This window comes from Anneissia japonica, unplaced genomic scaffold, assembly GCF_011630105.1.
Source record: "Anneissia japonica isolate Jap-2015-1 unplaced genomic scaffold, ASM1163010v1 scaffold284697_len431725_cov185, whole genome shotgun sequence".
NCBI lineage: Eukaryota > Metazoa > Echinodermata > Crinoidea > Comatulida > Comatulidae > Anneissia > Anneissia japonica.
This window is the reverse complement of record NW_022717350.1, coordinates 272301-299715: the sequence shown is the minus strand read 5'-3', so window position 1 is coordinate 299715 and position 27415 is coordinate 272301. Positions and strand designations below refer to the sequence as shown.

Here is a 27415-nt window from a genome sequence, read left to right as displayed (position 1 = left end):
CATAAGTATCCGTCCCGGGCCCGGCAACTGTCTTGCACTGAGGCCCGTCACCATCTACGCCGCTGATCAGAACAAAAGTAATGCAATTTCTGTGGTAACTGAAAAAGTAAATAAAAACAACTTATAATAATTATTTATAATCAAATGACATTAATGAGTGATCATTATAATGATACACCCCAACCCTTGGCCTATATATTAGGCCAATGTTATTATTATAACAATTAATTACAGTATACATAACTACATAAACAAGGCCTATATCTGGAAAATTAATTACATCTAGGCCTAATTATTACCGGTATCTAAATCGGAATTATGATAATCTACAGTAATCATTAATTAAACTAGATATACTTACCGTCTACGACGGGACAAGTATTGAAATGTACCCGAGTTTTTATCATGCTAATGAATTAACTATTGCACAACGATTGATTGACATAAATATTGAAGCAGATATTGTTATTGTTACAATTTATTTGAACAATTATTAAAGTGCATATTTTAGCTTAGACTCAGTACCGGTACAGAGGGTATACCAAAAATCCTATGGATATATTAATTTTGTATGACATTATAAGCATATCAAAAAATTCCAGAAGGGAGAGGGGGTCGATGGGGTGAGGATTTTTTGGAATGGAGCGCTTAAATTAAAAACGATTTGTTGAGGGGAATTAGTAATGGTATTTAGAGATGTTCATAAACATGCGATCTTTAAATCAATATTGTGTTGGAATGAAAAGATGTTTTGCACAAGAACATGACTATTCCAATTTAAAAATGGTTTCAAATAATATATATATATATATATATATATATAGATTAAAAGGCAAAATACTGAAAAACAACAATGCTGTGGGAAACAATGGCTGGATCTCAGTAGAGATAAAAAAATGATAAGCAACAGCTAAAAAGTAAACGTAGTAAACAACCAGAGCTTTCGGACAACACTAGTCCTTCCTCGGTGGCGAGGAAGGACTTCACCATTATATATATCACTCGCCTTTCCCACAGCATTGTTGTTTTTCAGTAGTTTGCCTTGTAATCTATATATAAGGGTGAAGAAAACTGTTTGTCCAGAAATGGGAACTGCTGGTTGTAATTTGTCATGTTTGAAAAGCTGCGTAAGGAAACAAGCCAAGGGGATGGAATCATCAAACACAAAAAAAATGAGGGAAAAAACAATTATATAAATTCTCATCTGATCGCCTGCATCGAATTTTTTATCATTCGTTCGATATGATAAACGGGCTCCAGCACCTTGGTACTAACTGCACGTATTACAGCTGTATTATTATTATTATTACAGCTTTTTTGTTAATGTTGATTACAGTATAGGTCTAATAACACGTTCTCAAGAAACACGTGGTTAGAATCAGAAGGCATACTTCAAATGACCTAGTAATAATAGGATTAATCAGTGGTACTACGGGGGGGGGGGGCTATGGGGACCCCCCCCCCCCAATCCTTCAGAGAGGCTTAGAAGACATCTTAAAAGCGATGAAAAGATAAGGCGTATGAAAATTAAAATTTTAACTACGATTAATTTTAAAGTAATTCTAAAAATAAATTTCGCTTTTAAATACATACCTCCCTCTAATTACATGTCTTTTATCTTATTATAATTGGAGACCAAACTGGAAATCCTGTATCTGGTTCCCGGTTTCAACGCTAGAAAAGCACAGAAATACCAAATTAACCCATTCCCTTACAAGACGCTTTAATCCTGTTAATAATTACCTGGCGAGTAGATGCTTTTTTTGGAGTGGCCAAGGAAAATAATATGTTTAATTGACAGATAGATTCAAACATACGGTAAGTTACGGTGGTTTTCTCACAACACTAGAATGATAACAACATATGCCGCTTGATAAGTTTACGTAAACACAACTTCAAAATGTATATAAGGTTACAAGAAACAAATTCAAATAACAATTTCAGCAATTGCGACCGTGCTGAACATAGGTAAGAAAACCTTATTTACCGTTCATTTAAAACATGTTTTTCTTTAGTTTCTAATAGTCTAGTGTGGTGTTAGGGCATAATGGAAGTGTTTATATTGGACCTTATTAGGATATATAAAAAAATATTTTGAACACACCAGTACTTAATTGATTTTTTTCTAGTTTAATCATATGTTAGTATATTTACTTGATTTCAAAGGATCTCATAATACACAAATTCATAGGTATCCCTTCTATTTTCAGTAACTTTCTGGACTGAAAATTGGAAGCTTCGGCTTTCAAACGCATCATTGTTTTTTCACTTGTATTTACTTTCGAAAATACATAAAGGTAAAATATGCAACACTTTTGTCTGTACTGTAAAGATAACGGTCTCTGGACGGAAGAAATCGGGAGAATGGTGCCGCCGAATCCGCCTCGCTGTGTTTTGTTTTGTTTTGTTTTGTTTTTTTTACATTCACTGTGTTTTTGATATGTCAAAGTCTTTGGAGGCCTATAAAATGTTGAATCTGTCTTTGTATTTCGTTTAATGTTGTATTATAGTATTTTTTAATATACAATCTCTATGAAATGAAATCAAATATTAGGACCTTCAAATATTAGGACCTTCAATATCCTGAAAATGTCTCTGGGGACCAGCAACTTCGCACCCTAAATCCTTGCCAGTTCCTTGTGCTCAGTGCTGCGATAGCGTTCGCAAGGGCCCTCAGATTCACAAAGCCGCAGGGCCTCCAACACTGGCGTTACGCCACTGCTAAGCAAGAGCGGATGTGGGTGGGCTCCACCCCCCCCCCACCCCCTGTTTTTTTGGAAGGTAAAAAATAGAATAAAAAAATAAAGAAAGAAAGAAAGAGGAAAAAAAATGGATCGGCTCAAAAAGAATCAGAGGTTATTTTCGGGCGTCTAGAACACAATAGCGGGGGCATGCCCACGGACCCCTACGGTAGTATTATCATGGTATTATCTTGATCGGCCCCACTTTCGGCCCCCTTTCGGCCCCTCCCCTCTGGATCCGCCCCTGCTAGTTGAAATTCATACGTAGGTTTACTGCAATAGGCCTATAAGACCTTACTAAATTGTAATTATAATTACAGTTAATTACATGTTATGTGATTTAAATTAAATCCATATCTGATCTTGTCTTTAACCATAGCAAACCTAATTGTATCCCAAGTAAAATAATCTCCTACGTCAAAAAAAGAAAAAAAATATCATAGATATAATATACTACCATCTCATTCCACGAAAAATCTGGGCCAATACTTCTCTTTTTGCTTTATTTTTAAATTCTTAGTATAATTGAATACGTCTTAAGTGCATTTTTTCAGACAACAGAATTATCTTCCCCTACATTTTTGAAAATTAAAAAGAATATCGGGAGAACAATTGGTCTGAATGTTTTCCGGCCACCTAGAGACGTTAGAGCCATAATGCTGCGCCATAGCCATGGTGGGGCTGAGGTGATCACTAAAATTTGGGAGGTTCTAACAGTATGAATATATTGCCAGCTCTATTTTTCTTTTGCAGTCTACAAAAATGAGGGCATTAATCTTAGTTGCAATTTTGTGCGTGAGCTTTTCAGGTAAGACTATGATAGACTAGAACACTTTGATGCATGGTACGTGGTTCTGTCTTATAACGAAAATTAGTTTGTTAGTGGACGCTTTTGTTTTATTTAAGCTATACCTATAGTAGAGAGATGTAAAAAATAATTGTTTCTTTTTACATCGCCCTGCCTATAGTATTCTATCACGGGATTTTTAGTCAAATAACCAGTAATATTTCATCTGTCTTAGAATTATCGTTTGAAGACAAAAAAAAAAAAAAAAAACGTCCTTGGCATAAATGTATGGCCAGTAAAGGGGAATTTCCCCAAGATGATCTTCCCAAAGATGATTTTCTTGGTCCCTGTATGCACTCTTTCACTCTATTTTCACTCTTTTTGCATTTAGAGTGTACTATCGTAAAGAATAATCAAATAATATTTATCTATAATTCTATTGTTAGTCAATGTCTTTCTCCAACTTAATTGTTTACTCTGAATAAATTACTGGGATCCATGTTTACTGATTTTATGAATTGTATTCATTGTCTACAGAAATTACTGAAGGTTACAAACGCATTTGTTACTACACCAACTGGGCTCAGTACCGCAATGAATTTGCCAAATATACACCTGAAAACATTGACCCCCACCTGTGTACCCACATTGTGTATGCGTTTGCCAAAATGGTTAATAACGAAATAGCACCATTTGAATGGAATGACGAGTCTACTGATTGGTCAGTCGGCATGTATGAAAAGGTACACACTTTAACTGTCTATAAAATTATGAATAGGTTCCCGAGACGGCCTCCGCTAATATTTAAATGGAGGAAAATAAATTCAAAATTTCAGACTCAGGGTACCATTTCCGGTCATCCAGAAGTGATAGACATCAACATCAACGTTCGTGCCTTCGTAGACCAACCATGGTGGGACTGATGTGGTCTGTTACCTCCATTTGTAAAATTGACGAACGCTAAAGACAACCAACCCCACCAACTACCACAATACCAACAAACATCACCAACCACCACCAAATACCACCACCCCCTATCACCACCAACCACCACCTACAATCCTCATCAAGTCATCAACGACAACCAAAACCACCACCACCGCCACCATTACCACTAACTACCACTAACGACAACACCACCACCACCAGCAGCACTTGTTTTACTGTTAAAAATGTTTATTATCTGTAGACTACAAATTGGAAGGATGTTAACACGGACCTCAAAGTTACGATTGCGATTGGCGGTTGGAATATGGGTTCAGCTGACTTTACAGCGATGGTGGCAACAAAAAGCAACCGAGCTCACTTCATCTCAACTTCCATTACTTTCTTGCGAAAGCATAACTTCGATGGCTTGGATTTAGATTGGGAATATCCAGGCGCAAGGGGGAGCCCTCCAGAAGATAAACAACGTTTCACATTGTTAGTCCAGGTGAGATTTTAAGAACCAGGATTTCATTTTGAAAACGTCTAAAATATACTACGTTATGAGTAGTACTTTTGTCTTTCTTAAGCGATTACTTAATTGATTGATTGATTGGCTGATTGATTTGCTGGTTGATGGATTAATTGGTTGATTGCATTATTGATTGATTAGTTATTGATTGTTTATTTGATTAGATTTTAGAACCAGGATTTCGTTTTTCAAATCTTCTAAAACTATATATTATTACTAGGTTATGAGCAGTAATGTTTTCTTGCCTAAGCGATTACTTTATTGATAAAATGAATGATTTGTTGATTGATTTGCTAGTTGGTTAATTAATTGATTATTTCGTCTATTGATTAATTGATCGTTGATTGGATGCTTGCTTGTTTGATTGTGTTATTAAAACATGGATTTATATATCTAAATTGGTTTAATTGACTGACTGCCTGACTGACTGACTGACTGGTTGAATGAATGAATGAATAATAATAATAATTATGATTAAATTGGTTTGGTTGACTGACTTTGACTGAATGACTGATTGATTGATTGATTGATTGATTGATTGATTGATTGGTTGATTGATTGATTGATTGATTGATTGATTGATTGATTGATTGATCGATCGATCGATCGATCGATCGATCGATCGATTGATTGATTGATTGATTGATTGATTGATTGATTGATTGATTGATTGATTGATTGATTGATTGGCAGGAGCTTCGTGCAGCTTATGATGCTGAAATTCCACCAGCTGGCAAATCCAAGTTGCTTCTGTCAGCGGCTGTAGCTGCAGGTGAATCAAATATCGATAACGGATATGAAATCGCTAAGATTGCCAAGTAAGTAGACAAGTTAATAATTACCAATGTATTTTGTAATATGTGGAAGGGCAATGTGTAACTTGTTATACTGTGCATTCTCCAATTCGAAACCCCTCTAATTCTGAGACCCCACTAATTTGGGAACCACTTTTTGTAAGGACCAAATAGCAATATTTAACCTTTTAACACAATGCAAACCAACTAATTTCAATTTCAATTTTAATTTAATTCAAAGCTACAAATGCCATCAAGGGCCAATATCCGTAACAATTGCATAACACAAAAGCAAACATACATTAAGCCGATATACTAAACATTCGTAATAATTTACAAGGGATTCAGAAGAGCGGATTCAGAAGAGCGGATTCCGGGGGAAATGAAAAAAGGGTGTTCAAAGGCTTAATGTGGAAATGATAAGTTCAGGCATAAGTAGGGCGGGGTCAATTGAACGGGAATGTGACAATGAAAGTGAGATGGGGAAAAAAGAGGAAGAAAAACGATGTACTCCAGAGCGAACCTAGAGACCACCCAACATTTTTAGGTCCCCAAAGGTGGTCTCGAATGGGAGGGCGAACTTCATTTTGCGTTTTGTTGTTTCAGATTATCATGACTTTCAAACATTTTTTTAATACTTTTTTTTGTTTTTTTGTGAAGATCATAGAAGCTAAGCATTACCACCGTATGCGCTATATAAGTGGAACTTTACTTTGTTTGGGTTGTTATTGCTCTATTGAATAAATCATTAGAAAATCTAATATAACACAAACGGGTGTTGACATATATATACTGTCTCTTAGTATAAGAGACAGATACATATCCAATTTTAAATATTTCTGTATTCTATTAATTTATTTTCATTTAGGCCTATTTTACTGTCTACTAAGACACGCTGATTTATTTAGGATTTGCTGTGAACATTTTTAGCGAATTTGCATAAGAGATAAATTATCATCGAACCAAGTGATATTATGATTATTATATGACAATTCAACGTGAAGTTCCGAGTTGATCATAAAGTTCATGACGAAATGATTTAATGTTAATATTGGGATTGTCGTGATATTCTAGGGAATTTGATTGGATTGGTTTGATGTCGTATGATCTTCATGGTTCTTGGGAGACAGTAACTGGCCATCACAGCGCCCTCTATGCACCTAAGGGTTCGAACGACGACGATAAGAAGCTCACCATGGTAGGTGCCTATGTAAACTGAGTTCTCCTCAGGTTGTGAACGCTTTGTCAAAATCAAATTGAAACATCACTCATTCTCGTATATAAAAGCAGGGCCGACGTCCCTATGCAGCCATTTTGGTAAAATATTACATTATTTGCATGTTGTAAATAGTGTATATTATTATTATTCATTCATTCTTTCTCTATGGTCAGACCGTAAAACATTTTCATTATATAAAGAAGCTCATAATCAGTTAAATCCTCCATGAATATTAAGTGGAATGTTTTTATCGTCGAAATAAAATTGCTTTTAGGTTTGGGCTGCTGAAAAATGGGTTGCCGAAGGTTGTCCTAAGGACAAGCTGATGATTGGTCTTGGAACCTATGGCCGCTCCTTCACCCTGAGCTCCTCTAGTAACGGTATTGGGGCTCCAGTAAGCGGAGCAGGCACTGCTGGAACGTACACAAGGGAGAAGGGATTTATTTCATATTACGAGGTCAAGTATAAACTTTAAAGAGTATACCGGTATATTGTAGTTATAGGCCTACCAATTCAATCTAATTGAATTTCTATTGTTGTTTTGATTGCCATCGTTGATTGCTGCCTTAGACCAATATCGTAGCAAATCGCAGAAAACAAACTTAATTGGTCCTCGAATTATTTGAAGTATATAGGACCACTGAACACAATTTTAAACCATACTCAATTATCGTGTAGGCCTATCGGTTTCTCACCATTCGTCCACTAGTTATAAGGGTAATTATTCATAGGCCTATACTTGCTAGTTATAAAGCTCGCAAATAAAGATTGGTAGTCATGATTAAAAAAGGTTTAAAAAAAAGACTAGGCTTATTAGTCATAATATAAAAAAGAAAACAGTAGGCATTTGCTATCTCTAAACCATTTTTTTACTATTTGCTTTTTTTTTCACATTTCTTCTATATAATGATTTCTAAAATATTGTAAAGGAGACAGTACAGAGAAGCTCTTGTAATTTCCTTTTATCAAGGCGACAGTTTAATTTGAAGCTTTGTCTACACTATCAAATTTCATCAAAAAGCGTCACATGGTGGAACATAGAGTTGAACACGTTAAATTTGTTGATACAATTTGATGTGATATGACGTCAACGTAAACATATATGGGCACATAACATTTTTTTTGTCACATGAAATTCTATAGTTTAGACAATCTTTAAAAATGTCACTTTTTTTTATAGGCTTGCGCAATGAGTGGAGAAACACGTGTATTTGACAATGAAATCCAAGCCCCTTATTTATACAGTGGTAACCAATGGGTTGGCTATGACGATCCTTCAAGCTACAAGATCAAGGTATGCTGATCGACTGATTACTTTTTTTCTTTCTGTTTTTTTTTTCCGACTAATTAATTTATAATACAATGTAAATTTTAATAATTCTTTTACAATACATTTTAAATGTCTGTCTGATATGCACGTTTTTTCTTTGTTAAAAGATTTTTATTATCTATTATAATCCAAAGTGCATTGATATTTTTCTGAGTTTTCTGTGAGATAAATGATTATACGAATTTTATTTTTATAGTTTTTTTTTTGACGACTATTTGTACATTTTTTCTCAATTCAGCTTTGTGCTGCGATGATATTTTGATTTTCTGAAATAAAGATACCTTGTTTTTTTTTATTTCTTGAAGCAATAACGGAAATTGCACTCAATGATGAATCGTGTTTGGTTTGTTAACCTCCCCAATAGAACGACGGTCGGTTCTTTGGCTGACGAATCCATCTCCGTTCTGCCGGTGGTGTATCTAGGGGGTGCGCGGAAGAGGGGTACACGCCCCTCCAAAAACTACCCAGTCGCCCCCTACCCCAAAGCACGGTCAAGTAGTTAAAATCACCTAAAATCACCTTATTTTGCGAATTAGGGCCACTCAACTGACCATCACGTCGCCACTTCGTCTTCGCCCACCCTCAATCTTCAGTACCCTCATTCAAGACTCTCAGATACGCCACTGCGTTCTGTGTGAGCGCTTGACCACGACAGCACCCTCTACTGATTATTAGTTTAAGCTGATCGTCATTCAAAACGATCGGATCTGCCGCGTGCGCTTCGTTGCAGTGACAGTTTTTCCCGACCGAAACAATTTTTATCGCACTTGACAGTGATATCATGGTCATAAATTTACTAGGTTCGAAGCATTAGTTGAGAGATATGTTTATTTGTTTTATATTCACGAACACGAATGATTGTCCTTCGTTCTACCTCCACAAACTTTTTTATGACTACAAATACCAGTAGTATAGTGTTTATAGTTTTCAACACTAACCACTGATATCAAATTATTTAACTAATACATAAAAAATACAAATTACTTGTTCTTCAGTCAGTCAATCAATCAATCAATCAACTAACCAACCAACCACTAGTCAATCAATTATTCAATCAATCAATCAATCAATCAATCAATCAATCAATCAATCAATCAATCAATCAATCAATCGTATATCTATTTTAATTTCCTCAGCTGGATTGGCTCAAGAAAGAAGGATACGGTGGTGTGATTGTATGGGCTCTCGATCTTGATGATTTCTCGGGTTCGGTATGCGGGGCTGGAAAGTACCCACTAATGAATCAGATAAAGGCTGCTTTAGACGATGGAAACAGTCCAGGCCCATTGCCAACATATTCACCACCAAAGCCTACAAATAAACCAATCGTGACTCAAAAACCAGTACCAACAACTAAAAACAGTGAGTAGGCCGCTATATTGTCCGAGTTCTCTCTCTGCCTGTTGTACTTTTCCCCATCTTCTAACATGATTTCAGGGTCCAGTTATCCTATTGCAAATAATAATCTATAAATCAACAAATTAATATTAATGCTTAATTTTCACAGGTGGTGGCGACAATGGCGGAGGTGATGGAGGTATATTTACCTGTAAAGGAAAAGCCGACGGCACGTACGCCGACCCAGCGGACTGTTCCAAGTACTATCAATGCGCAGGCGGCAATACTTGGCACCAAACTTGCCCAAGCGGGACTGTTTTCAACCCTGCTAACAATGCATGTGATTGGCCAGCTAATGTCCCAGGATGTGCCTAATTTAAATACTGAGTGCCTTTACTTGACCATGCTTGACCATTATAAATATAATAAATAATTTAAATTCATCAGTTAAAAAATATGCATGTAACACTTATAAAATTAAATTTTCATATATAGCATTCATGATATGCTTTATATTTCTTGGGCATTTGATATCTTGGAAATATTGAGATAGTAGCGAGCTATTTTTAATTTCCATTCGTTTTTCCCTTTTCGTTTTTGATGAATAAAGTTTACCGGCCATACAGTACCCTGCGTTATTGTCTTCATTAATATTTATAATAGGGATTCTCATGGATTTGATTATTATAGTTTCTATAAATTGATTTGTGAAATGAAAGCTACTGAAGACTTCATGCTTCATATTTCACAAGGAAAAATAAAAAAAAGTTTAAATATACATAAATAAATAAATACACACTTACCCCGTCTGTAAGTTACCTACCCTACTGATGAATGAACCTATCTACTCAGCCCCACCCCCTTGGATATTGCAGCTAAGGTCCTACAAAATGACAGGGGCGGCGCCATCAATTCCCCGACAGAAGGGGTCCAGCCTCCCCGACAATAATGTTGACAGTGCAGGCAAAGAATATAGCTCTATATTCTTTGGTGCAGGGTCCCACGCTGGAGGAAGTCACTTCCGGGGAAAAATATCCCATCATGCATCCTGACTGGAAATTCCCGAGAACGCACATGAGACCTAATAGGCCAAAATTCGCCATTTTATTCCGTGCTCATTTCAATGTAGCCAGAGCATGAAAAGAAACAGCTTTCGGAGCGAATTTTTCACGTTTTTGTATATTATTGTGATCCTGCATATAAAGGTAAACAGTATTTTGTTTAATATGCCTATTTGTTTGTTTAGGGTATACCGAACGTGTGTCATAATTATAATAATAATGAAAATATGAAATGTGTATGTTGACTTTTTTATTTCAACCACCAACTTGTAATTTTTAATGTAAAAAACCAGTTAAATATAGATTAAATCTTCTTCTCACGCAGGGTGGCACCAGCGCGGAGGCCGGAGGGCAGGCCCCCCTCCCCCTCCCCCCCCCCCTCCGTCAGGGAGAAAAACCACAATTCGCTAAGAAAAAAAGAATTTATATCTTTCTACATATTAGTAGACGCTAAAATAGATAAAATGAGCATTTGAAACACCTAAATTATCATGTCTTTTGTCCCCTCGTCGGGGACGTCGGACCTCTCCCCTGTCGGGCACCCTGGCACCACTCCTCTTCTCTTGATTTACAATTGCAATCCTTAAGCTTTGTATTAATCAGTGTAAAAAAAGCATGTAAAAAAAAAATCGATTTTGGCACCAATTATTTGGTTGGCGTTCCATATTATTATTATTATTTTTTTTTTTTTCGTTTCTAATTCGCATCAACATTCAACAACATAACAAGTTTCTTGACATAACCGACACTGGTAGCGCTCTCCAAAATTAGCTAATATTAGAAAAATAAATTTAGGGACTTGTGGCAAGTCTAGTATAAAGCATTAGTTTCACAGGTGTTAGGGTTACTTGCAGGGAGGGCAACGTGAAGGTTCCTTTAAATCCTCCCCATATAGGGGAGATCTTTTATACCTTGTTTAGTGAACCTGACGCCCGCCAATAATGATGATTTCGAATAAAAATAAAATGTTATTTTTGACCAATTAACGCAAGCGCCGCCGAAAAAATTGTAATTTTAAAATAAAATACACTAAACAGTTTTCTTTAATTTTATTACGCCCGCCGCTGCCTTGACATCTCCAAAACTACGATAGGCCCTATGTGCCAAAATCGATTGTTTTTTAATATTTTCACTGATTAAGACAAGGTTTAGGGACTAAGATCCAGTCTATGTACTAGGTTTCCTGATCATGCATCCATAAATTGGCAATTTCCCGACTTCCTGTAAGTTAAAAAGCAATACCTGTAGCTAAAAAACAATTGTTCATATACTGTAGAAAATAAAAGAAATAAGAGACCTTTTACACTAGGACAATTCGATAACGATTTATCGTGTATTCGATAACAAAATATTTTGACAAATCAAATCAAAGACATCATAATCATGGAAAAACGATAAAATCGTAGTAGTAACAACGATGTTATATTTTTTCCATGATTATCGCATGGTCTTAATGTAAAAACTTCTTTTATGTCTTGTATTTTCTATATGAACAATTCCTTTTTAGATTTTTATCGTTATCGTTATCCTTGAAAGTATAAACAGGCCTTACTCCTCGTTGAACTCACTGAGCATGATTTCAGGATTATTTGATATTAACAGTACGTATTTCTGTGTACCTTTTATGATATAAAATTGTGATTAACTTTGTAATAACCAACGGTTTTAATGTGTTTTTATACAATATAGCAATAGATTTATTGTGATGTGATATGGTAGGCCTAATATTAATAAGAATAGCATTTAGCCTATAATTATAGTTACATGATAATGATGATATAATGAAAATGATAAAAATATGATTTGCTAATAATAATAGTAATACAGTATTATCATTTTTAATGATGATAACAATAATAATAAATAATAATTTCTTTCTCTGCAGCGCAACATGTGTGAAGCCCGAAATCAGTCGCCGCTGCTCAGTGAGCTCAGGCAGTACAGAATAAAGAATGTAGACATTCCACATGATGAGCAAACTCGAGCCAAAGCAATCGTGCAAGATATCAAGCAAAAATTTCAACAATACAACAGTGGATCACCATACAATTTTAGACAAATCTTCCATCAGGGGAGCTCATATGAGGGGTTGAAGGTGATAAAGGCAGATGAGTTCGACCTTTTGGTTCCTCTTAACTTAAACAACCATGACTGGATAATCGCTACTTCAAGTCAACAGGGAACCTCAGGTTATTATATGATCACAAAGCAGCACGGATCAACTGTTACAACGTGTGATAATTTTACCGAGCAAGGTGGATTAATTCCAGCAAAAGTACGGCAGAACATGCAGTCGGTGGTCCAAAGAGCCGTCAACAGCATGAGTGATAGAAATTTTAGTATCAACCTCAGGCCTACTGGCCCAGCCATCACTCTACATGTCGTCTACGATCACGGCAAAGAATTGTCCATCGACATTGTTCCTTGTTTGCAGCTGAACGGTCGAAGTTTTGTCGCCAAAAGCCCTCCTAATTCGTTAAGAAATACCAAAAGTAACGTGTATGATCGTATGTGGAGAGAGAGTTTCTCAGAGCAAGAGAAGGCAATAATCACTCAAATAGATGGGATGAATGAATGCCGTCGAGATTGCTTAAAAATCCTTAAGACAATCCAAAAGAAGAGAGGCGTATCGCAACTTGGAATGTTGTCGTCATATCACCTGAAGACTTGCTTGTTGCATCTTAACAACGATCGGCCACATCTTAGATGGCATCAGAACGACTTGGCCGACAGGTTTAAGGATCTGGTGAATAAATTGATGGAGTTCCTTGAAAATCGTAACATGCCAAGCTTCTTTTGCAGATCAGTGAATCTGTTTGACAGATATGATACTGACTCACTGAAGAACATTCTCGGCTGGTTGAGAAGGGCTATACGAAGCGATGAGAGCATAATCAATCAACTGCTACATGAAAGTTACCGGTCTGAAAGGTGAGCGACAGTCTATAAAAATTATAATCTAAGCCTACCCCATAATATAGGCCTACTACTTGATTACTTGAGAATATACCGGTCGGCTTTTGCGTCATAATTTAGCAGCGAGTGGTGTAATGCTAGCATATGCGAGACGAGAGAGCCAAAATCCTGCACCAAAAATGGGGGCACGCAAGCGGAAACTAGTGTAATCGGCCAGTGTCCATGCATTATGGTTTCCAGTCTGGTAGAGGTGCATGGGAGAATGTTGCCAAAGCTCCGGCATTGAAATGAATATCAGTATTATAAGAGGTTTATTTCATCGGTTTTTAAATCTTTAAAAATGTCATGGGCCTCTATATTTAAAGCCGGTTTTATACTAGGTGAATTCATTCGCAGTTGGTCCCGTGCTTGAACTCTGATTGGTTCCGCGTTTTTTCGAACTACTAATTTTGCTGAAGCGATAAACACTTATACAAATGTGAATGCGCCGCGTGAACCGACGCTTTCGATTCTCGCAAATAAATTTGCTTAGTGTAAAGGCCTGTTTATACTTGCAACGATAACGATAATGATAAAAAGCTAAAAAGTAATTGTTCATATAGAAAATGAAAGAAATAACAGTTTTCACACTAGGACGATTCGATAACGATTTATCGTGTATACGATAACAAAATATTTTGACAAATCAATTCAAATGACGTCATATGGGGGGGGGGCCCTAATCATGGAAAAACGATAAAATCGTAGTAGTAACAACGATTTTATCGTTTTTCAATGAAGTCCTAGTGTAAAATCTGTTATTTCTTTTATTTTCTATATGAACAACTGCTTTTTAGCTTTTTATCCTTATCGTTGTAAGCATGTACAGGCCTTAAAAGCCATTTTCCACTTCCGCACAAATTAAAACTTTTCGCCTATACGCATGCGCAGTTTAATTTTCATCATGAGATTCTCAATTGTACATGCATGGGTAAAAATTCTCAATATGCATGCGCAGTTTAATTTTCATCATGAGTTTCTCAATTGACTTCATGTAACTTTTGATCTGACAACCGAAACTTTGCATCCAAAGTCTGGAAAATGTCGAGATATATCATGGGAAAGTAAGCTAAAGATAACACTTGGACTAGGAAAATGTAATGAAAAAACAGTAGTAAACACCAAAGAAGAACAGATTCACACGATTCAGTAAAGTAACGTTATGCAGTGATAATCTTAATTACGTGTATTAATCAGAATTTGATAAACAATATATATATACATATATATATACATTGTTTATCAAATTTTAACTATATATATATACATATATATATATATATACAATGTAAGCAATGTATATTTATTTTCACACTTTGTTGTTTTTTGTTTTGTTGTTGTTGTTTTTTTAATTATACTTTATGTCATTGCTATTTGTTGAATAATGTATACTGAACTACATTTATTGTCAATTGTTTATAATTTTAAGTGTAGAATATAATCAATTTAAACTGTTATGTTATATAACATTTTCTATTTTCAGTGGTATTGTGACGCCGACTTCAGATGTTCCAGCCTCTTCTTGCGCAAGCACTAGTACAGAAACAGAGGGCGGAATGTGTTCAGTGAATTGATACGGTCACAACAGCCAAGTGAAGGATCAACACTTTGAAAGATAATGATGAGAGTTGCAATGCAAAGTAGATGTCAAACCACAATGTTGTTATTCAACCATAATAGCTTATACTACGGTACATATGGTACAACCTCGTACCATAAATGGTTTGAATAATAAATGCTTAACTATTCATGTAGAAATTATATATTCAGATCGTAGCAAGCTATTTTTAATTTCCCTTCTTGATTCCCTTTTTTCTTTTGGATGAATAAAGCCAACCTTATCCTGCGTTATTGTCTTCATTAATGTGTATATGGATTCTCATATATGTATATTCATTCTCATTATTATCTGTAAATTGATCTGTAAATTGATCTGTGAAATGAATGATACGTCTCTCTTCTCACTCTCTTCTTTCTTTATTATCAAACACAAACGCTTGAATAATATTATTAATAATAGTAATAATAAGGTAAAAGCGTGCCAGAGAAAAATCGAAATGGAAATCGAAGTAAAAACTTTTTATTATTATTTTAATTCTCTGAATTTGGTTTTGAATGCATGTTTCTGTGTTTAATTTAACGAATGTGCATTGGTATTTAATTGAAAATTGTCCAGTTGTAGTGGCTGCTTTCGGCTGATATAGATTTCCCTTTGATTTTTCTAGTTTCATGTGGATGCGTGATAAGTGTAAAATATTCATTTAAATCTTGAGGCAATTTATCATAATAGAGATCAAACATAAATAAAGAGATACATAACTTGTGTAACTTAAAAACATCTAGTAAATGCAAAAAAGTGAGTTTAAGAACCATTAATAGCCTACTGCCACAGGATTTGCAAGCGCTGATCATCATGATGTCATGTCATTGAGATTACACACACACACACACACATACAGCCCGCCCACATACAACCACATAGGCCTACTGTATGCCTATATACAGTGTTACAACTACAACAAATAACGACACAGACGCATCGTACCTAGATCGTTAATGAATGTAACATTAAACGATCTAGGCAAATTTGAATTTTCACTGAAGTGTTCCTTTGCAAAAAATGTAGCCCTGTGTATTCAATTTCGACCAATGCCGTAGCCAGGATTTTCAAACAATGCGGGACAGTATCAGGGTGGACCCTTACGCGTAAATTTAAATAATGTGGTCCCGTTTTCTTAAAAGTTAACCCATTTTACGCAAAAATATGAAAAATCTGGACCAATTTTCTTAAAATTTTACACATTTTAGGCTAAATATAAGAAATCTGGACCCATTTTATCAAAAAGTGGATTCATTTTATGCATAGGCGTAGATCCCGGGGGGGGGGGATGGGAGATATATCCCCCAATATTTGACAAGGGGGGATGGTCCATTGTATCATCCCCCCAATATTTTGACTGTATGGGATAAAATGGAGCTTTACACACTTCAAAAGACTGTCACAGAAATAATTTGCAATGTCTTATGCGCTTACAAAGATGAAAATTAGCATAATGTATTAATGTTGATAACAAAATTATTTTATCTGGTACCAATCTAAGCTTTCCTTTCCTTAGATATTAGATGTGCTTGCAAAGCAAGCCACATTTTCACACTGAAGGGTGTGAACGACATCAGTAATTTTATGTCAATTCCAAGAATTTTCAATCATCCCCCCCCCACCAATGAAAAATACTTTTCTACGCCACTGATTTTATGCATAAAATTGCATAATTTGGACCCATTTTAAAAATGTGGACTCATTAGAAAAAGTGTGTTGGACTATCCCAACTGTCCCAATAGCTGGCTACGGCATTGGTTGTGACCAACTTCAGAATTTCCCATTTAAGGCCTTCATATCCATCATGTAAACGATCGATAAGATTTCATTAATTTTGACAGTGAAGGCAAATAATGGATCTATATTCTTTGGTGCACGGTCCCACGCTGGAGGAAGTCACTTCCGGGGCAAAATATCCCATCATGCATCCTGACTAGAAATTTCCGAGAACGCATAAGACCTATTTTTAATAGGCCAAAATTCGCAATTTCATTCCGTGCTCATTTCAATGTAGGCAGAACCTGAAAACAAACGGCTTTCGGAGCGAATTTTTCACGATTTTTATATATTGTTGTGATCCTGCATATAAAGGTAAACAGCATTTTGTTTGATATGCCTATCAGTTTGTTTAGGGTATACCGAACGTGGGTCCTAATTATAATAATAATGAAAATATGAAATGTGTATGTTGACTTTTTTTATTCAACCACCAACTTGTAATTTTTAATGTAAAAAAACAGTTAAATAGATTAAATCTTCTTCTCACGCAGGGGTGGCACCAGCGCGGAGGCCGGAGGGCAGGCCCCCTCCCCCGTCAGGGAGGAAAACCAAATTCGCTGAGAAAAAAAATGTATATTTTTCTATATATTAGTAGACTCTTAAATCGATAAAATGAGCATTTTAAATTAATTTGCTCATATTGTAGTAACATAAAAATTATTATCTAGCATAGACATTTTTAATTAAAAAAAATGTGTATCCTGATTTTTTTATACTGGATAAATAATAATATAAATAATAAAACATTTCTGTGACTGGAAGTGTTTGTCATTTTTTTGCTGTAGATTGTGGCTAAACATGTTTTAAATACACAGATTTCTTTGTTAAATTTGATAATTTTTATGTTACCTCAAAATGACCAAGTTAATTTCAATAATGATTTTTATAATTTTTTGGGTATTTTGCATGGAAAAATACATTTAATATCTTTATTGACGTACTGTATTTCAGCACATAAGACATGAACTGCCAAAAGCAAATATCACTCTTTTACTCATAAATTGAAATCTCTAACAAAACGTAATACACAAGACAAACATAATACAAGAATGCCTTGCATTCATTGTGAAGCTTAGTGAATAGATAACAAATTTATTCAAAACTTAATACATGTACATGATAATTAAAAAGTCTCAAATATCAATTCTTGATATAACTGGTTGCCTCATACATTGAAAGTGGAAGCGGTTGGCGCATCGGTTGCATGCCGATCTCGAGGTTGGGGGTTCGAACCTTTTCTTTGCATTTCGCTTGTGGTCTTGGAAAAGGCACTTTATACAAACGCTTTATATTTCGCAAGGAAAAATACAAAGAAAGTTTAAATATACATAAATAGATACACACTTACACTACAAAAACATACCCCGTACCTACATAAACATACCGTAGCTACACTACTGATGAATGGACCATTCTACTAACTTTCGATTTGTACGACGACGCGACGCTAGAACGGAATCACTCATGCGTGACCGTCCTACCTGGCGTCCTACGTTCGCTCTTCGCTGCATACGTAGATTTGGCCAAATTGCGTCCCAGAATCTACTCGACGAGGTGACCTTAACGTTATCGCATGCGCAGGTGACTTTTAGTGACGTCATTACGTTCTACGCCCTACCGTCGTCGTGCAATCGAAAGCTCCCTAGTGTATCAAAGCATTTTAAGCAGTTACGTGTACTTGCAAGATGTGCGCGTACGTATTCGTGGTTCTGTTCTGATTGGTCCGTTGTTAAGTATGATTGACACTCCAGAAAGGCCCATGTGCCATTATCATGATGTCATGTCATTGAGATTACACACACATACTCACACCTACACCCCGCCCACATATACAACCACACACTGTAGACCTATATACAGTGTTTTACAACTACAACAAATAACGACACAGACGCATCGTACGCTACTGGTTAATGAATGTAACATTAACGATCTAGGCAAATATTAATATTTTCACTGAAGTGTTCCTTTGCAAAGAGTGTAGCCCTGTGTATTCAATTGTGACCAATTTCAGGATTTCCTATTTAAGGCCTTCTATCTGTAAATGATTGATAAGATTTCATTAATGTTAACAACAGGGTGCCACGCTAGAGAAAGTCACTTCCGGGGCAAATCATGCCATCATGGACCTATTATGCCATCATGCATCCTGACTGGAAATTCCCGAGAGACCTCTTTATAATAGGCCAACATTCGCAATTTCTTTCGAGTTCAATGTAGCCAGAACCTAAAAGAAACAGTTTTGGGAGCGACTTTTTCACGGTTTTATATATAATACATTATTTTGATCCTGCATATAAGGTAACAATTTCACAGTATTTTGTTTATATATGCCCAGGCCTATCTGTTTGTTTAGGGTATACCGGTACCAAACGAGTCTCCCCGACAATAATTTTGACAGTGCAGGCAAAGTATATAGATCTATATTCTTTGATGCAGGGTGCCGCGCTGGAGGAAGTCACTTCTGGGGCAAAATATCCCATCATGCATCCTGACTGGAAAATCCCGAGAATAATAGGCCAAAATTCGCAATTTCATTCCGTGCTTGCTCATTTCAATGTAGCCAGAACCTGAAAAGAAACAGCTTTCGGAGCGAATTTTTTAACGTTTTTTATATATTATTGTGATCCTGCATATAAAGGTAAACAGTATTTTGTTTAATATGCCTATTTGTTAGTTTAGGGTATACCGAACCTGTGTCGTAATTATAATAATAATGAAAATATGAAATGTGTAGGCATATGTTGGCTTTTTATTTCAACCTCCAACTTGTATTTTTTAATGTAAAAAACCAGTTAAATATAGATTAAAACCAGCGCGGAGGCCGGAGGGCAGGCCCCTCCCCCGTCGGGGAGAGTTTCCCCCTCCACCGTCAGGGAGAAAAACCACAATTCGCTGAGACTCTAAAATCGATAAAATGATCATTTGAAACCCCTATATTATCATGTTTTTCTGTCCCCTCGTCGGACCCCTCCCCCGTCGGGCAAATTCTGGCGCCACCCCCTCTTCTCTTGATTTACAAATTTGCAGTCCTTTAGCTTTGTATTAATCAGTGAAAAAGCATGAAAAAAAAATCGATTTTGGCACCAATGGCGTTCCGTATTTTTTATTTGGTTGGCGTTCCATATTATTATTATTTTTTTTTTTGGGTTTCTAATTCGCATCCAAATTCAACGACATAACAGTTTCTCGACATACCGACACTGGTAGCGCTCTCCAAAATTAGCTAATACTAGGAAAATAAATTTAGAAACTTGTGGCAAGTCTAGTATGAAGCATTAGTTTCACAGGTGTTAGGGTTACTTGCAGGGAGGGCAACGTGAAGGTTCCTTTAAATCCTCCCCACATAGGGAAGATCTTTTATACCTTGTTTAGTGAACCTGACGCCCGCCAATAATGATGATTTCGAATAAAAATAAAATTTTATTTTTGGCCAATTAACGCAAGCGCGCGCCACCACAAAAAAAATAAGTAAAGTAATTTAGGAATAAAATAAGAGGTTTTCTTTAATTTTATTACGCCCGCCTGTGCTTTGACATCTCTACGATATGTATATTTCTTCCTAATTATATAAATTTAAAGAAATTAACCATCCCATTACTACACTGTTTACATCCACCAATAAAATTATATGCGTACTTTCTCCTCAATCTGGATGTTTTTGGCAAAACTATTGCTAAATTTAAAAAAAAACAAAATTTTTATTTCTATATTCTTTCCGCCCTCCTCTGGCGTTCTTTTGACAAAATAAGTTCGCGAAACAAGGTATAAAAAGCCTGGCCCTTATACTTGCATTGATTAAAAATTGATTATTTTTAATATTTTCACTGATTAGGATAAGGTTCAGGGACTAGGATCCAGTCTATGTCCTAGGTTGCCTGATAAAAAGCAAAAAAACAATTGTTCACATAGAAAATAAAAGAAATAAGAGACCTTTTTACACTAGGACGATTCGATAACGATTTATCGTGTATAACAAAATATTTTGACAAATCGATTCAAATGACGTCATAATCATAGAAAAAGATAAAATCGTAGTAGTAACAACGATGTTATATTTTTACCACGATTATCGCATCGTCCTAGTGTAAAACCTTCTTTTATTTCTTATATTTTCTATATGAACAATTGCTTTTTAGATTTTTATCGTTATCGTTATCTTTGCAAGTATAAACAGGCCCTTCTCCTCGTTGAACTCACTGAGCATGATTTCAGGATTATTTGATATTTACAGTACGTATTTCTGTGTACCTTTTATGATATAAAATTGTGATTAATTTTGTAATAACCAACGGTTTTAATGTGTTTTGATACAACATAGCAATACATTTATTGTGATGAGATATGGTAGGCCTAATATTAATAAGAATAGCATTTAGCCTATAATTGTAGTTACATGATAATGATGATATAATGAAAATGATAAAAATATGATTTGCTAATAATAATAGTAATATTATCATTTTTAATGATGATAATACTACTAATAATAAATAATAATTTCTTTCTCTGCAGCGCAACATGTGTGAAGCCCGAAATCAGTCGCTGCTGCTCAGTGAGCTAAGGCAGTACAGAATAAAGTATGTAGACATTCCACCTGATGAGCAAACTCGAGCCAAAGCAATCGTGCAAGATATCAAGCAAAAATTTCAACAATACAACAGTGGATCACCATACAATTTTAGACAAATCTTCCATCAGGGGAGCTCATATGAGGGGTTGAAGGTGATAAAGGCAGATGAGTTCGACCTTTTGGTTCCTCTTAACTTAAACAACCATGACTGGATAATCGCTACTTCAAGTCAACAGGGAACGTCAGGTTATTATATGATCACAAAGCAGCACGGATCAACTGTTACAACGTGTGATAATTTTACCGAGCAAGGTGGATTAATTCCAGCAAAAGTACGGCAGAACATGCAGTCGGTGGTCCAAAGAGCCGTCAACAGCATGAGCGGTAGAAATTTTAGTATCAACCTCAGACCTACTGGCCCAGCCATCACTCTACATGTCGTCTACGATTACGGCAAAGAATTGTCCATCGACATTGTTCCTTGTTTGCAGCTGAACGGTCGAAGTTTTGTCGCCAAAAGCCCTCCTAATTCGTTAAGAAATACCAAAAGTAACGTGTATGATCGTATGTGGAGAGAGAGTTTCTCCGAGCAAGAGAAGGCAATAATCACTCAAATGGATGAGATGAATGAATGCCGTCGAGATTGCTTAAAAATCCTTAAGACAATCCAAAAGAAGAGAGGAGTATCGCAACTTGGAATGTTGTCGTCATATCACCTGAAGACTTGCTTGCTGTATCTCAACAACGATCGGCCTCATCTTAGATGGCATCAGAACGACTTGGCCGACAGATTCAGGGATCTAGTGAATACATTGATGGAGTTCCTTGAAAATCGTAACATGCCAAACTTCTTTTGCAGATCAGTGAATCTGTTTGACCGATATGATACTGACTCACTGAAGAACATTCTCGGCTGGTTGAGAAGGGTTATGCGAAGCGATGAGAGCATTATCAATCATCTGCTACATGAAAGTTTCCGATGTGAAAGGTGAGCGACAGTCTATAAAATTATAATCTAAGCCTGTTTTAGACACACCAGAATATACTACTTTATTACTGTACTTGAGAGTACCGGCCGGCTTCTGCGTCTAAAATTAGCAGGGAGTGGTGTAATAGTCGCGCGCGCTAGAATTTTAGCAACGAGAGGGTCAAAGTTGTCGATCGAAAATGGGGCACGCAAGCGAAACCTGAGGCCAGGTCATTTTGGTTTCCAGAAGCGAATCTCTGATGGAGGTGCACGGGAGAATGTTGTCAAAGCTCAAGCATTGTAATGAATATTATGAGAGGCTTATTTAATCGATTTTAGAACCTTTAAACTCATGGGAAAGTCGGTTTTACACTAGGAGAATTAATTCGCTCGAATCGAAACCGTCGGCTCGCTTCCTGAGCTCTGATTGGTTGCGCATTTTTTCGCTTCGCAAAAAGTAGAAACAATTCGAACTATTGATTTTTCAGGCCCGTAGGCAGGGGGTGCAGGGGGTGCGGACGCACCCCTCTCCACCCAAATTCTAAAAGGTCCAACCTATTATTTCACAAAATTGCTCCTAATTATTGCTAAATAAATAGTATGCATTTAATTTTATATTTGTCTGCTCTTCTGAAAGTTGATTTTTAATAGCTATGGTATGAAATTGTTGGAATGATCAGCTACGGTGATTACACGTTCAATGTTATATAGGCCTACTGAGATATAAGCTTTTGCCAGCTCTTCTAACCGTTGATTTTTAATAACCGGTACGAAATTTGTTGGAGGTTATAATACAGTGATGGATTGATCCATGATAACAACTTGTATCTGTAGGCCTACATATATGCAAAGGACATAAAAATGTTGTTTCATCAGGTCCCTGCAACACCTAAATAAATGAAAATTTAAATAGAATATTCACAAATCCATTATGAACAATTAAATGTCATCTGTAGGCCCACAGGATGTAAAGGACACAAAAAGTTACAAATTTAGGTCCCTAACAAACACCGAATACAAATTTAAAGAAAATAGAAAGGCACTTATAAAGCGCTCAAAATGCTAATTTGTCAGGGTTTCTGTTTCATTGGATTATATTTTTTACTGGAACGCAGTTAAATTTTCATCATGAGATTCTCAATTGCGCATGCGTATAGATAACATTTTCGAATAAACTCACTTAAAACCAGCTTCAAGTTACTTTTGATCTGAAAATCAAAACATCGAGGCATCGAACGCCTCGAAAATATATAAATATCAGGGGAAGTAGCTAAGGGCTCTGTAAATATTGGACTATAAATGTATTTAAAAACAATAAACAGTAGTAAACGCCAAAGAAGGATTCACATTATTCATTAAGGTAACGTTATGCAATGATAATGTTACAGTACATTATTATCCATTGTTTGTAAATTAAAGTGTAGAATATAATTAAACTTCAACTGTTATTTATTTATATTCTCTTTTCAGTGGTTTTATGGAGCCTAATTCAAACTTTGACATTTTTGTAGTCAATACAGATGGTAAAACCATTAATTACCGTAACATGCAGAGATCTACTACTGTGAGACAACTAAAAGTCGAGATATCAAAAAAGGAAGGTATGCCTATAGACCAACAGCGATTGACATTTCAAAGCACACCCCTAGAAGATGGTCAAACATTGGAAGACTATGGCATCCAACAGGGGAGTACAATTTATCTGCTTGGGAGACTGCGGGGTGGAATGGTGGAAATAGTCACCGAATTTATAACATACCTTACAATGTTTTGAAATTACGAGGCGATTAATGAAATATATTATTTCTAAATACTATATATATGTGTATATTTACATATAAATGTAAATGTATGCCTATAAATAAATAATTAAAATTAATTCAAAATAAGAAATCAGAAAAAAAACCGCTACGTGTACACTCTGCAGGTGGAAAACGGCGCTGTGAGCACTCTACCAATAGATAAATACGTGCGCCTTATAAGATGACATTATTATTATTATTATTATTATTATTATTATTATTATTATTATTATTATTATTATTATTATTATTATTATTATTATTATTATTATTTATAAATCATGGTGCATATCGAAGCCCTCTTGCGGTAATGCTGTAATAAAAAATGTTGAACGTTAGTTCTAAAGATTGATCTGCGAGTGTAAAATAGGTTGCCCCCAACCACCGGGATTCGAACCCGGAACCTTCTGCTGTTTATGCAGATGACCTAACCAAATATTTAGATATATTAGTTTTTAATTTATTAATTTGTAATTGTAATTGTAGCGTTTTGTATCCAAAAAAAATGTCGCGGTACAAAAATTACATACATACATGGTGTATGATTGTTACTGATGTTTTGTAATTGGCGTGACGTGGTGTATGTACATTATATACTATATTAATATTGAGTTATTTAGAAAGCCTCTTGATAGGCCTGGGCTAATAACCAGGCATTCAGCGTGTACTAGGAATACTATTTTTGTATTAGGCCTGTAGAGCCTATACATATTTTGGTAGTTGATATTTGTCTGAAAAATAAATATATGATTAAATGTTAATTTGACAGTTTTTTTGGTCGTATTAATTGGCCTTCACAAAACGTTCTAATTAATAATCTAAAATGAGGGTACTGACAGCATTAAAGCAGGCCGCTGCCAAAGGCATTATCGGGAGCAGGCCAATTGCCAATCCTTTCCGTGTCCGACCAGTTTACCGAATGCCAGATTGCCGTGTCGAATTTGCCGAAACCAGTAACTGTTACTGTGTTGTAATACCATCTTCTGAAGAAACATGGTCGTCATTCAGTGACAGGATCCTCAAAAATCACGAAACACAGTTTGCTAAACGCCACTTTGCCGAACGTTGACCCAATATGCTAAAGCATTTCGACGACTATCCTATTCTACCTTCACCGTCGTGGGTAAAAACAACAAGAGATTCGCAGCAGCAGTGGTTTGGTAAACATGACGGGCAGGTCGGGGATCAAGAGCCGTATGCCTATTGGATAAATACTTAAAGTTAGATAATCCTTTACCGCCAAAAAGTGATATTCCTAGTTTGTGTTCTGCAGTGGTGGATCCAGGAATTTAAAATAGAGGGGTACGTAGAGCTTTCCATCAATGATAGAAATACTAAACAAAACATTTAAATTAATTCGTAATGATGAAATATCGGAGGTAAAGGTCACATTAACAAAGGAATACTGTAATATGCTTTTTAATTTTTACAGAAATGTGTAACTCTAAACATTAACAAAGAACTAATTTAAATAAATTAACATTCTTTCATAACATGTATATATATACATATATACATAACAATAATAATAATGTATGTATATATATATATTATATACATATATATATATATATATAATAAAATAATAATAATCAAGATTCAAGATATATTTTCTTCATACATAGTACATATATACGAGATTTTTTTCCTTGAGTTGATAACAAACAGTAGAAATCGAAAACATCACTACAATATACAATACAAAAATTGACAGATATAATATTAAATATGAATATAACAATATATACACATGGGAATAAAACAAGGTTGAACTATATTGTGAGGTACAGGAGAGGAATGTGGCATGGAATGTAGTATAGTGAAATACAGTAGATAAGCTTGATGATGAGATTATCTACTGTATTTAAAGTTCGTTGAAGATTGCATATGGTAAAAATGAGTATTTATGACGGTTGGTACGTTTTAAATAAAGGAATTATTCTGCCAGATTTACTAATTGTTAAGAAATTGTTAAGTGGGTGAGTAAATAAAAAAAATGATGATCGTAAGTAACGAGGTAAGTATCGTACGCATTAGACCACGGAGACATGGTATAATAATGTATAATGTTTTCTAACCACCAGGCAGTTTCTCTTATACAACTGACTGAAACGTTCACACAAATGGAGCTGCGGTTAAGTTAGAAGAGCGCAGCAGAGAAATCATATTGTATTAATAATCATTGGCCCAGTAATAGTTTTTGTAGATAATAGGGTCTAAAACTAAAATTTTGTGTGATATTTCACGAATGGGGATTCGGAAGATCTGCGGGGGATCCAGAAATTTGATATAGGGGGCCATGGATGGACAGATGGAGTGTCTACACCAAGTGAGCCCCACCATGGTAAGAAAATGCATGATTAACTTCTAGATAAGAGGAAATGACACTCTCAATTTAAATTTGAATATAATTGTCTTTTTAATTCCATTTTTTTATAAATTTTTGACGACGCCAACACTCCCACCCCCTGAATCTACCCTTGCAATATTCGGCAAACAATTAAGCTTCGGCAATGTGGTCTAGATCCATATTCTACTGTCAAATACCAGATTTAATCGAATATTCTAGAATGTATATTATGGTAATTCCCATTTAAAATATTTTGCCTATGCAATACAATAAATAGGCCTACACCGTGCCGGGTGTTTAGAGGTAGGTCTATTTTGAAAAAAATGGAAGAGAGTCACGGTCTATAAACAAATACAAAATACAAATACAAAAATACTCTATTTATAGGCATATGCTGTAGTCCACTGTCAAATAACAAATTAAACTGTATAGATAAACGTCATAAACATTCATTGGAGGCATGACAGTAACCGAATGTTCTAGAGTGTATAAGGGAATTCCCTGCTTTATTATTTTGCTTACGCAATGCAATATAGATCGTGTGCATGCCGTGTTTAATCATTCGTCGGGACATTGTCTGTAGTTGAGGGAAGGCATAAAGGTAGGTAGGTGTTGTGTATCAGTATAAATGTTTCAACCGCAAACACACACACACACCCCATA

General features: G+C 35.6%; 4 protein-coding genes across 5 annotated transcripts in view; all 4 read left to right on the top strand.

Annotated features, from left to right (window-relative positions):
• The first annotated feature begins 1893 nt into the window (after nt 1-1893).
• Nucleotides 1894-10293, top strand: LOC117110199 (chitotriosidase-1-like). Its single transcript, XM_033252826.1, has 10 exons — nt 1894-1968; nt 3495-3549; nt 4066-4271; nt 4718-4960; nt 5678-5802; nt 6853-6976; nt 7272-7454; nt 8178-8291; nt 9464-9689; nt 9835-10293. Exons 2-10 carry the CDS (start codon nt 3504-3506, stop codon nt 10038-10040), a joined length of 1473 nt encoding a protein of 490 aa, XP_033108717.1. The 5' UTR covers nt 1894-1968; nt 3495-3503; the 3' UTR covers nt 10041-10293.
• Nucleotides 10294-10568: 275 nt separating this feature from the next.
• On the top strand, nt 10569-15532 carry LOC117110200 (cyclic GMP-AMP synthase-like). Its single transcript, XM_033252827.1, has 3 exons — nt 10569-10870; nt 12612-13657; nt 15165-15532. The coding sequence occupies exons 1-3, from the start codon at nt 10802-10804 to the stop codon at nt 15253-15255; spliced, it is 1206 nt and encodes a 401-aa protein (XP_033108718.1). The 5' UTR covers nt 10569-10801; the 3' UTR covers nt 15256-15532.
• Nucleotides 15533-18774: 3242 nt separating this feature from the next.
• LOC117110183 (protein mab-21-like) lies at nt 18775-25163 on the top strand. 2 transcript variants are annotated; one of them, XM_033252796.1, is made up of 3 exons: nt 18775-19361; nt 21576-22621; nt 24071-25163. In XM_033252796.1, the coding sequence occupies exons 2-3, from the start codon at nt 21582-21584 to the stop codon at nt 24372-24374; spliced, it is 1344 nt and encodes a 447-aa protein (XP_033108687.1). In that variant the 5' UTR covers nt 18775-19361; nt 21576-21581; the 3' UTR covers nt 24375-25163. The 2 variants fall into 2 exon arrangements, with proteins under 2 accessions (XP_033108687.1, XP_033108686.1); XM_033252795.1 differs by lacking the exon at nt 18775-19361 and adding an exon at nt 21000-21293.
• A 2075-nt stretch (nt 25164-27238) lies between these two features.
• Nucleotides 27239-27415, top strand: part of LOC117110204 (putative nucleotidyltransferase MAB21L1) — a 3163-nt gene continuing 2986 nt past the window's right edge. Inside the window, exon 1 of the mRNA XM_033252832.1 lies at nt 27239-27357. The gene's annotated coding sequence lies outside the window, so the exon portion shown is untranslated. The remainder of the gene's footprint in view (nt 27358-27415) is intronic.

What these genes read in the sequence shown, in the direction of transcription:
- LOC117110199 (XM_033252826.1), top strand. Translation starts at nt 3,504, where the DNA reads ATGAGGGCATTAATCTTAGTTGCAATTTTGTGCGTGAGCTTTTCAG. An exon ending in GAAATCGCTAAGATTGCCAA is followed by an intron (nt 5,803 to 6,852) that starts GTAAGTAGACAA and finishes GTGATATTCTAG; the next exon opens with GGAATTTGATTGGATTGGTT. An exon ending in GATTTATTTCATATTACGAG is followed by an intron (nt 7,455 to 8,177) that starts GTCAAGTATAAA and finishes TTTTTTTTATAG; the next exon opens with GCTTGCGCAATGAGTGGAGA.
- LOC117110200 (XM_033252827.1), top strand. Translation starts at nt 10,802, where the DNA reads ATGAAAAGAAACAGCTTTCGGAGCGAATTTTTCACGTTTTTGTATATT. An exon ending in TTGTGATCCTGCATATAAAG is followed by an intron (nt 10,871 to 12,611) that starts GTAAACAGTATT and finishes CTTTCTCTGCAG; the next exon opens with CGCAACATGTGTGAAGCCCG. An exon ending in GAAAGTTACCGGTCTGAAAG is followed by an intron (nt 13,658 to 15,164) that starts GTGAGCGACAGT and finishes TTCTATTTTCAG; the next exon opens with TGGTATTGTGACGCCGACTT.
- LOC117110183 (XM_033252796.1), top strand. Translation starts at nt 21,582, where the DNA reads ATGTGTGAAGCCCGAAATCAGTCGCTGCTGCTCAGTGAGCTAAGGCAG. An exon ending in GAAAGTTTCCGATGTGAAAG is followed by an intron (nt 22,622 to 24,070) that starts GTGAGCGACAGT and finishes TTCTCTTTTCAG; the next exon opens with TGGTTTTATGGAGCCTAATT.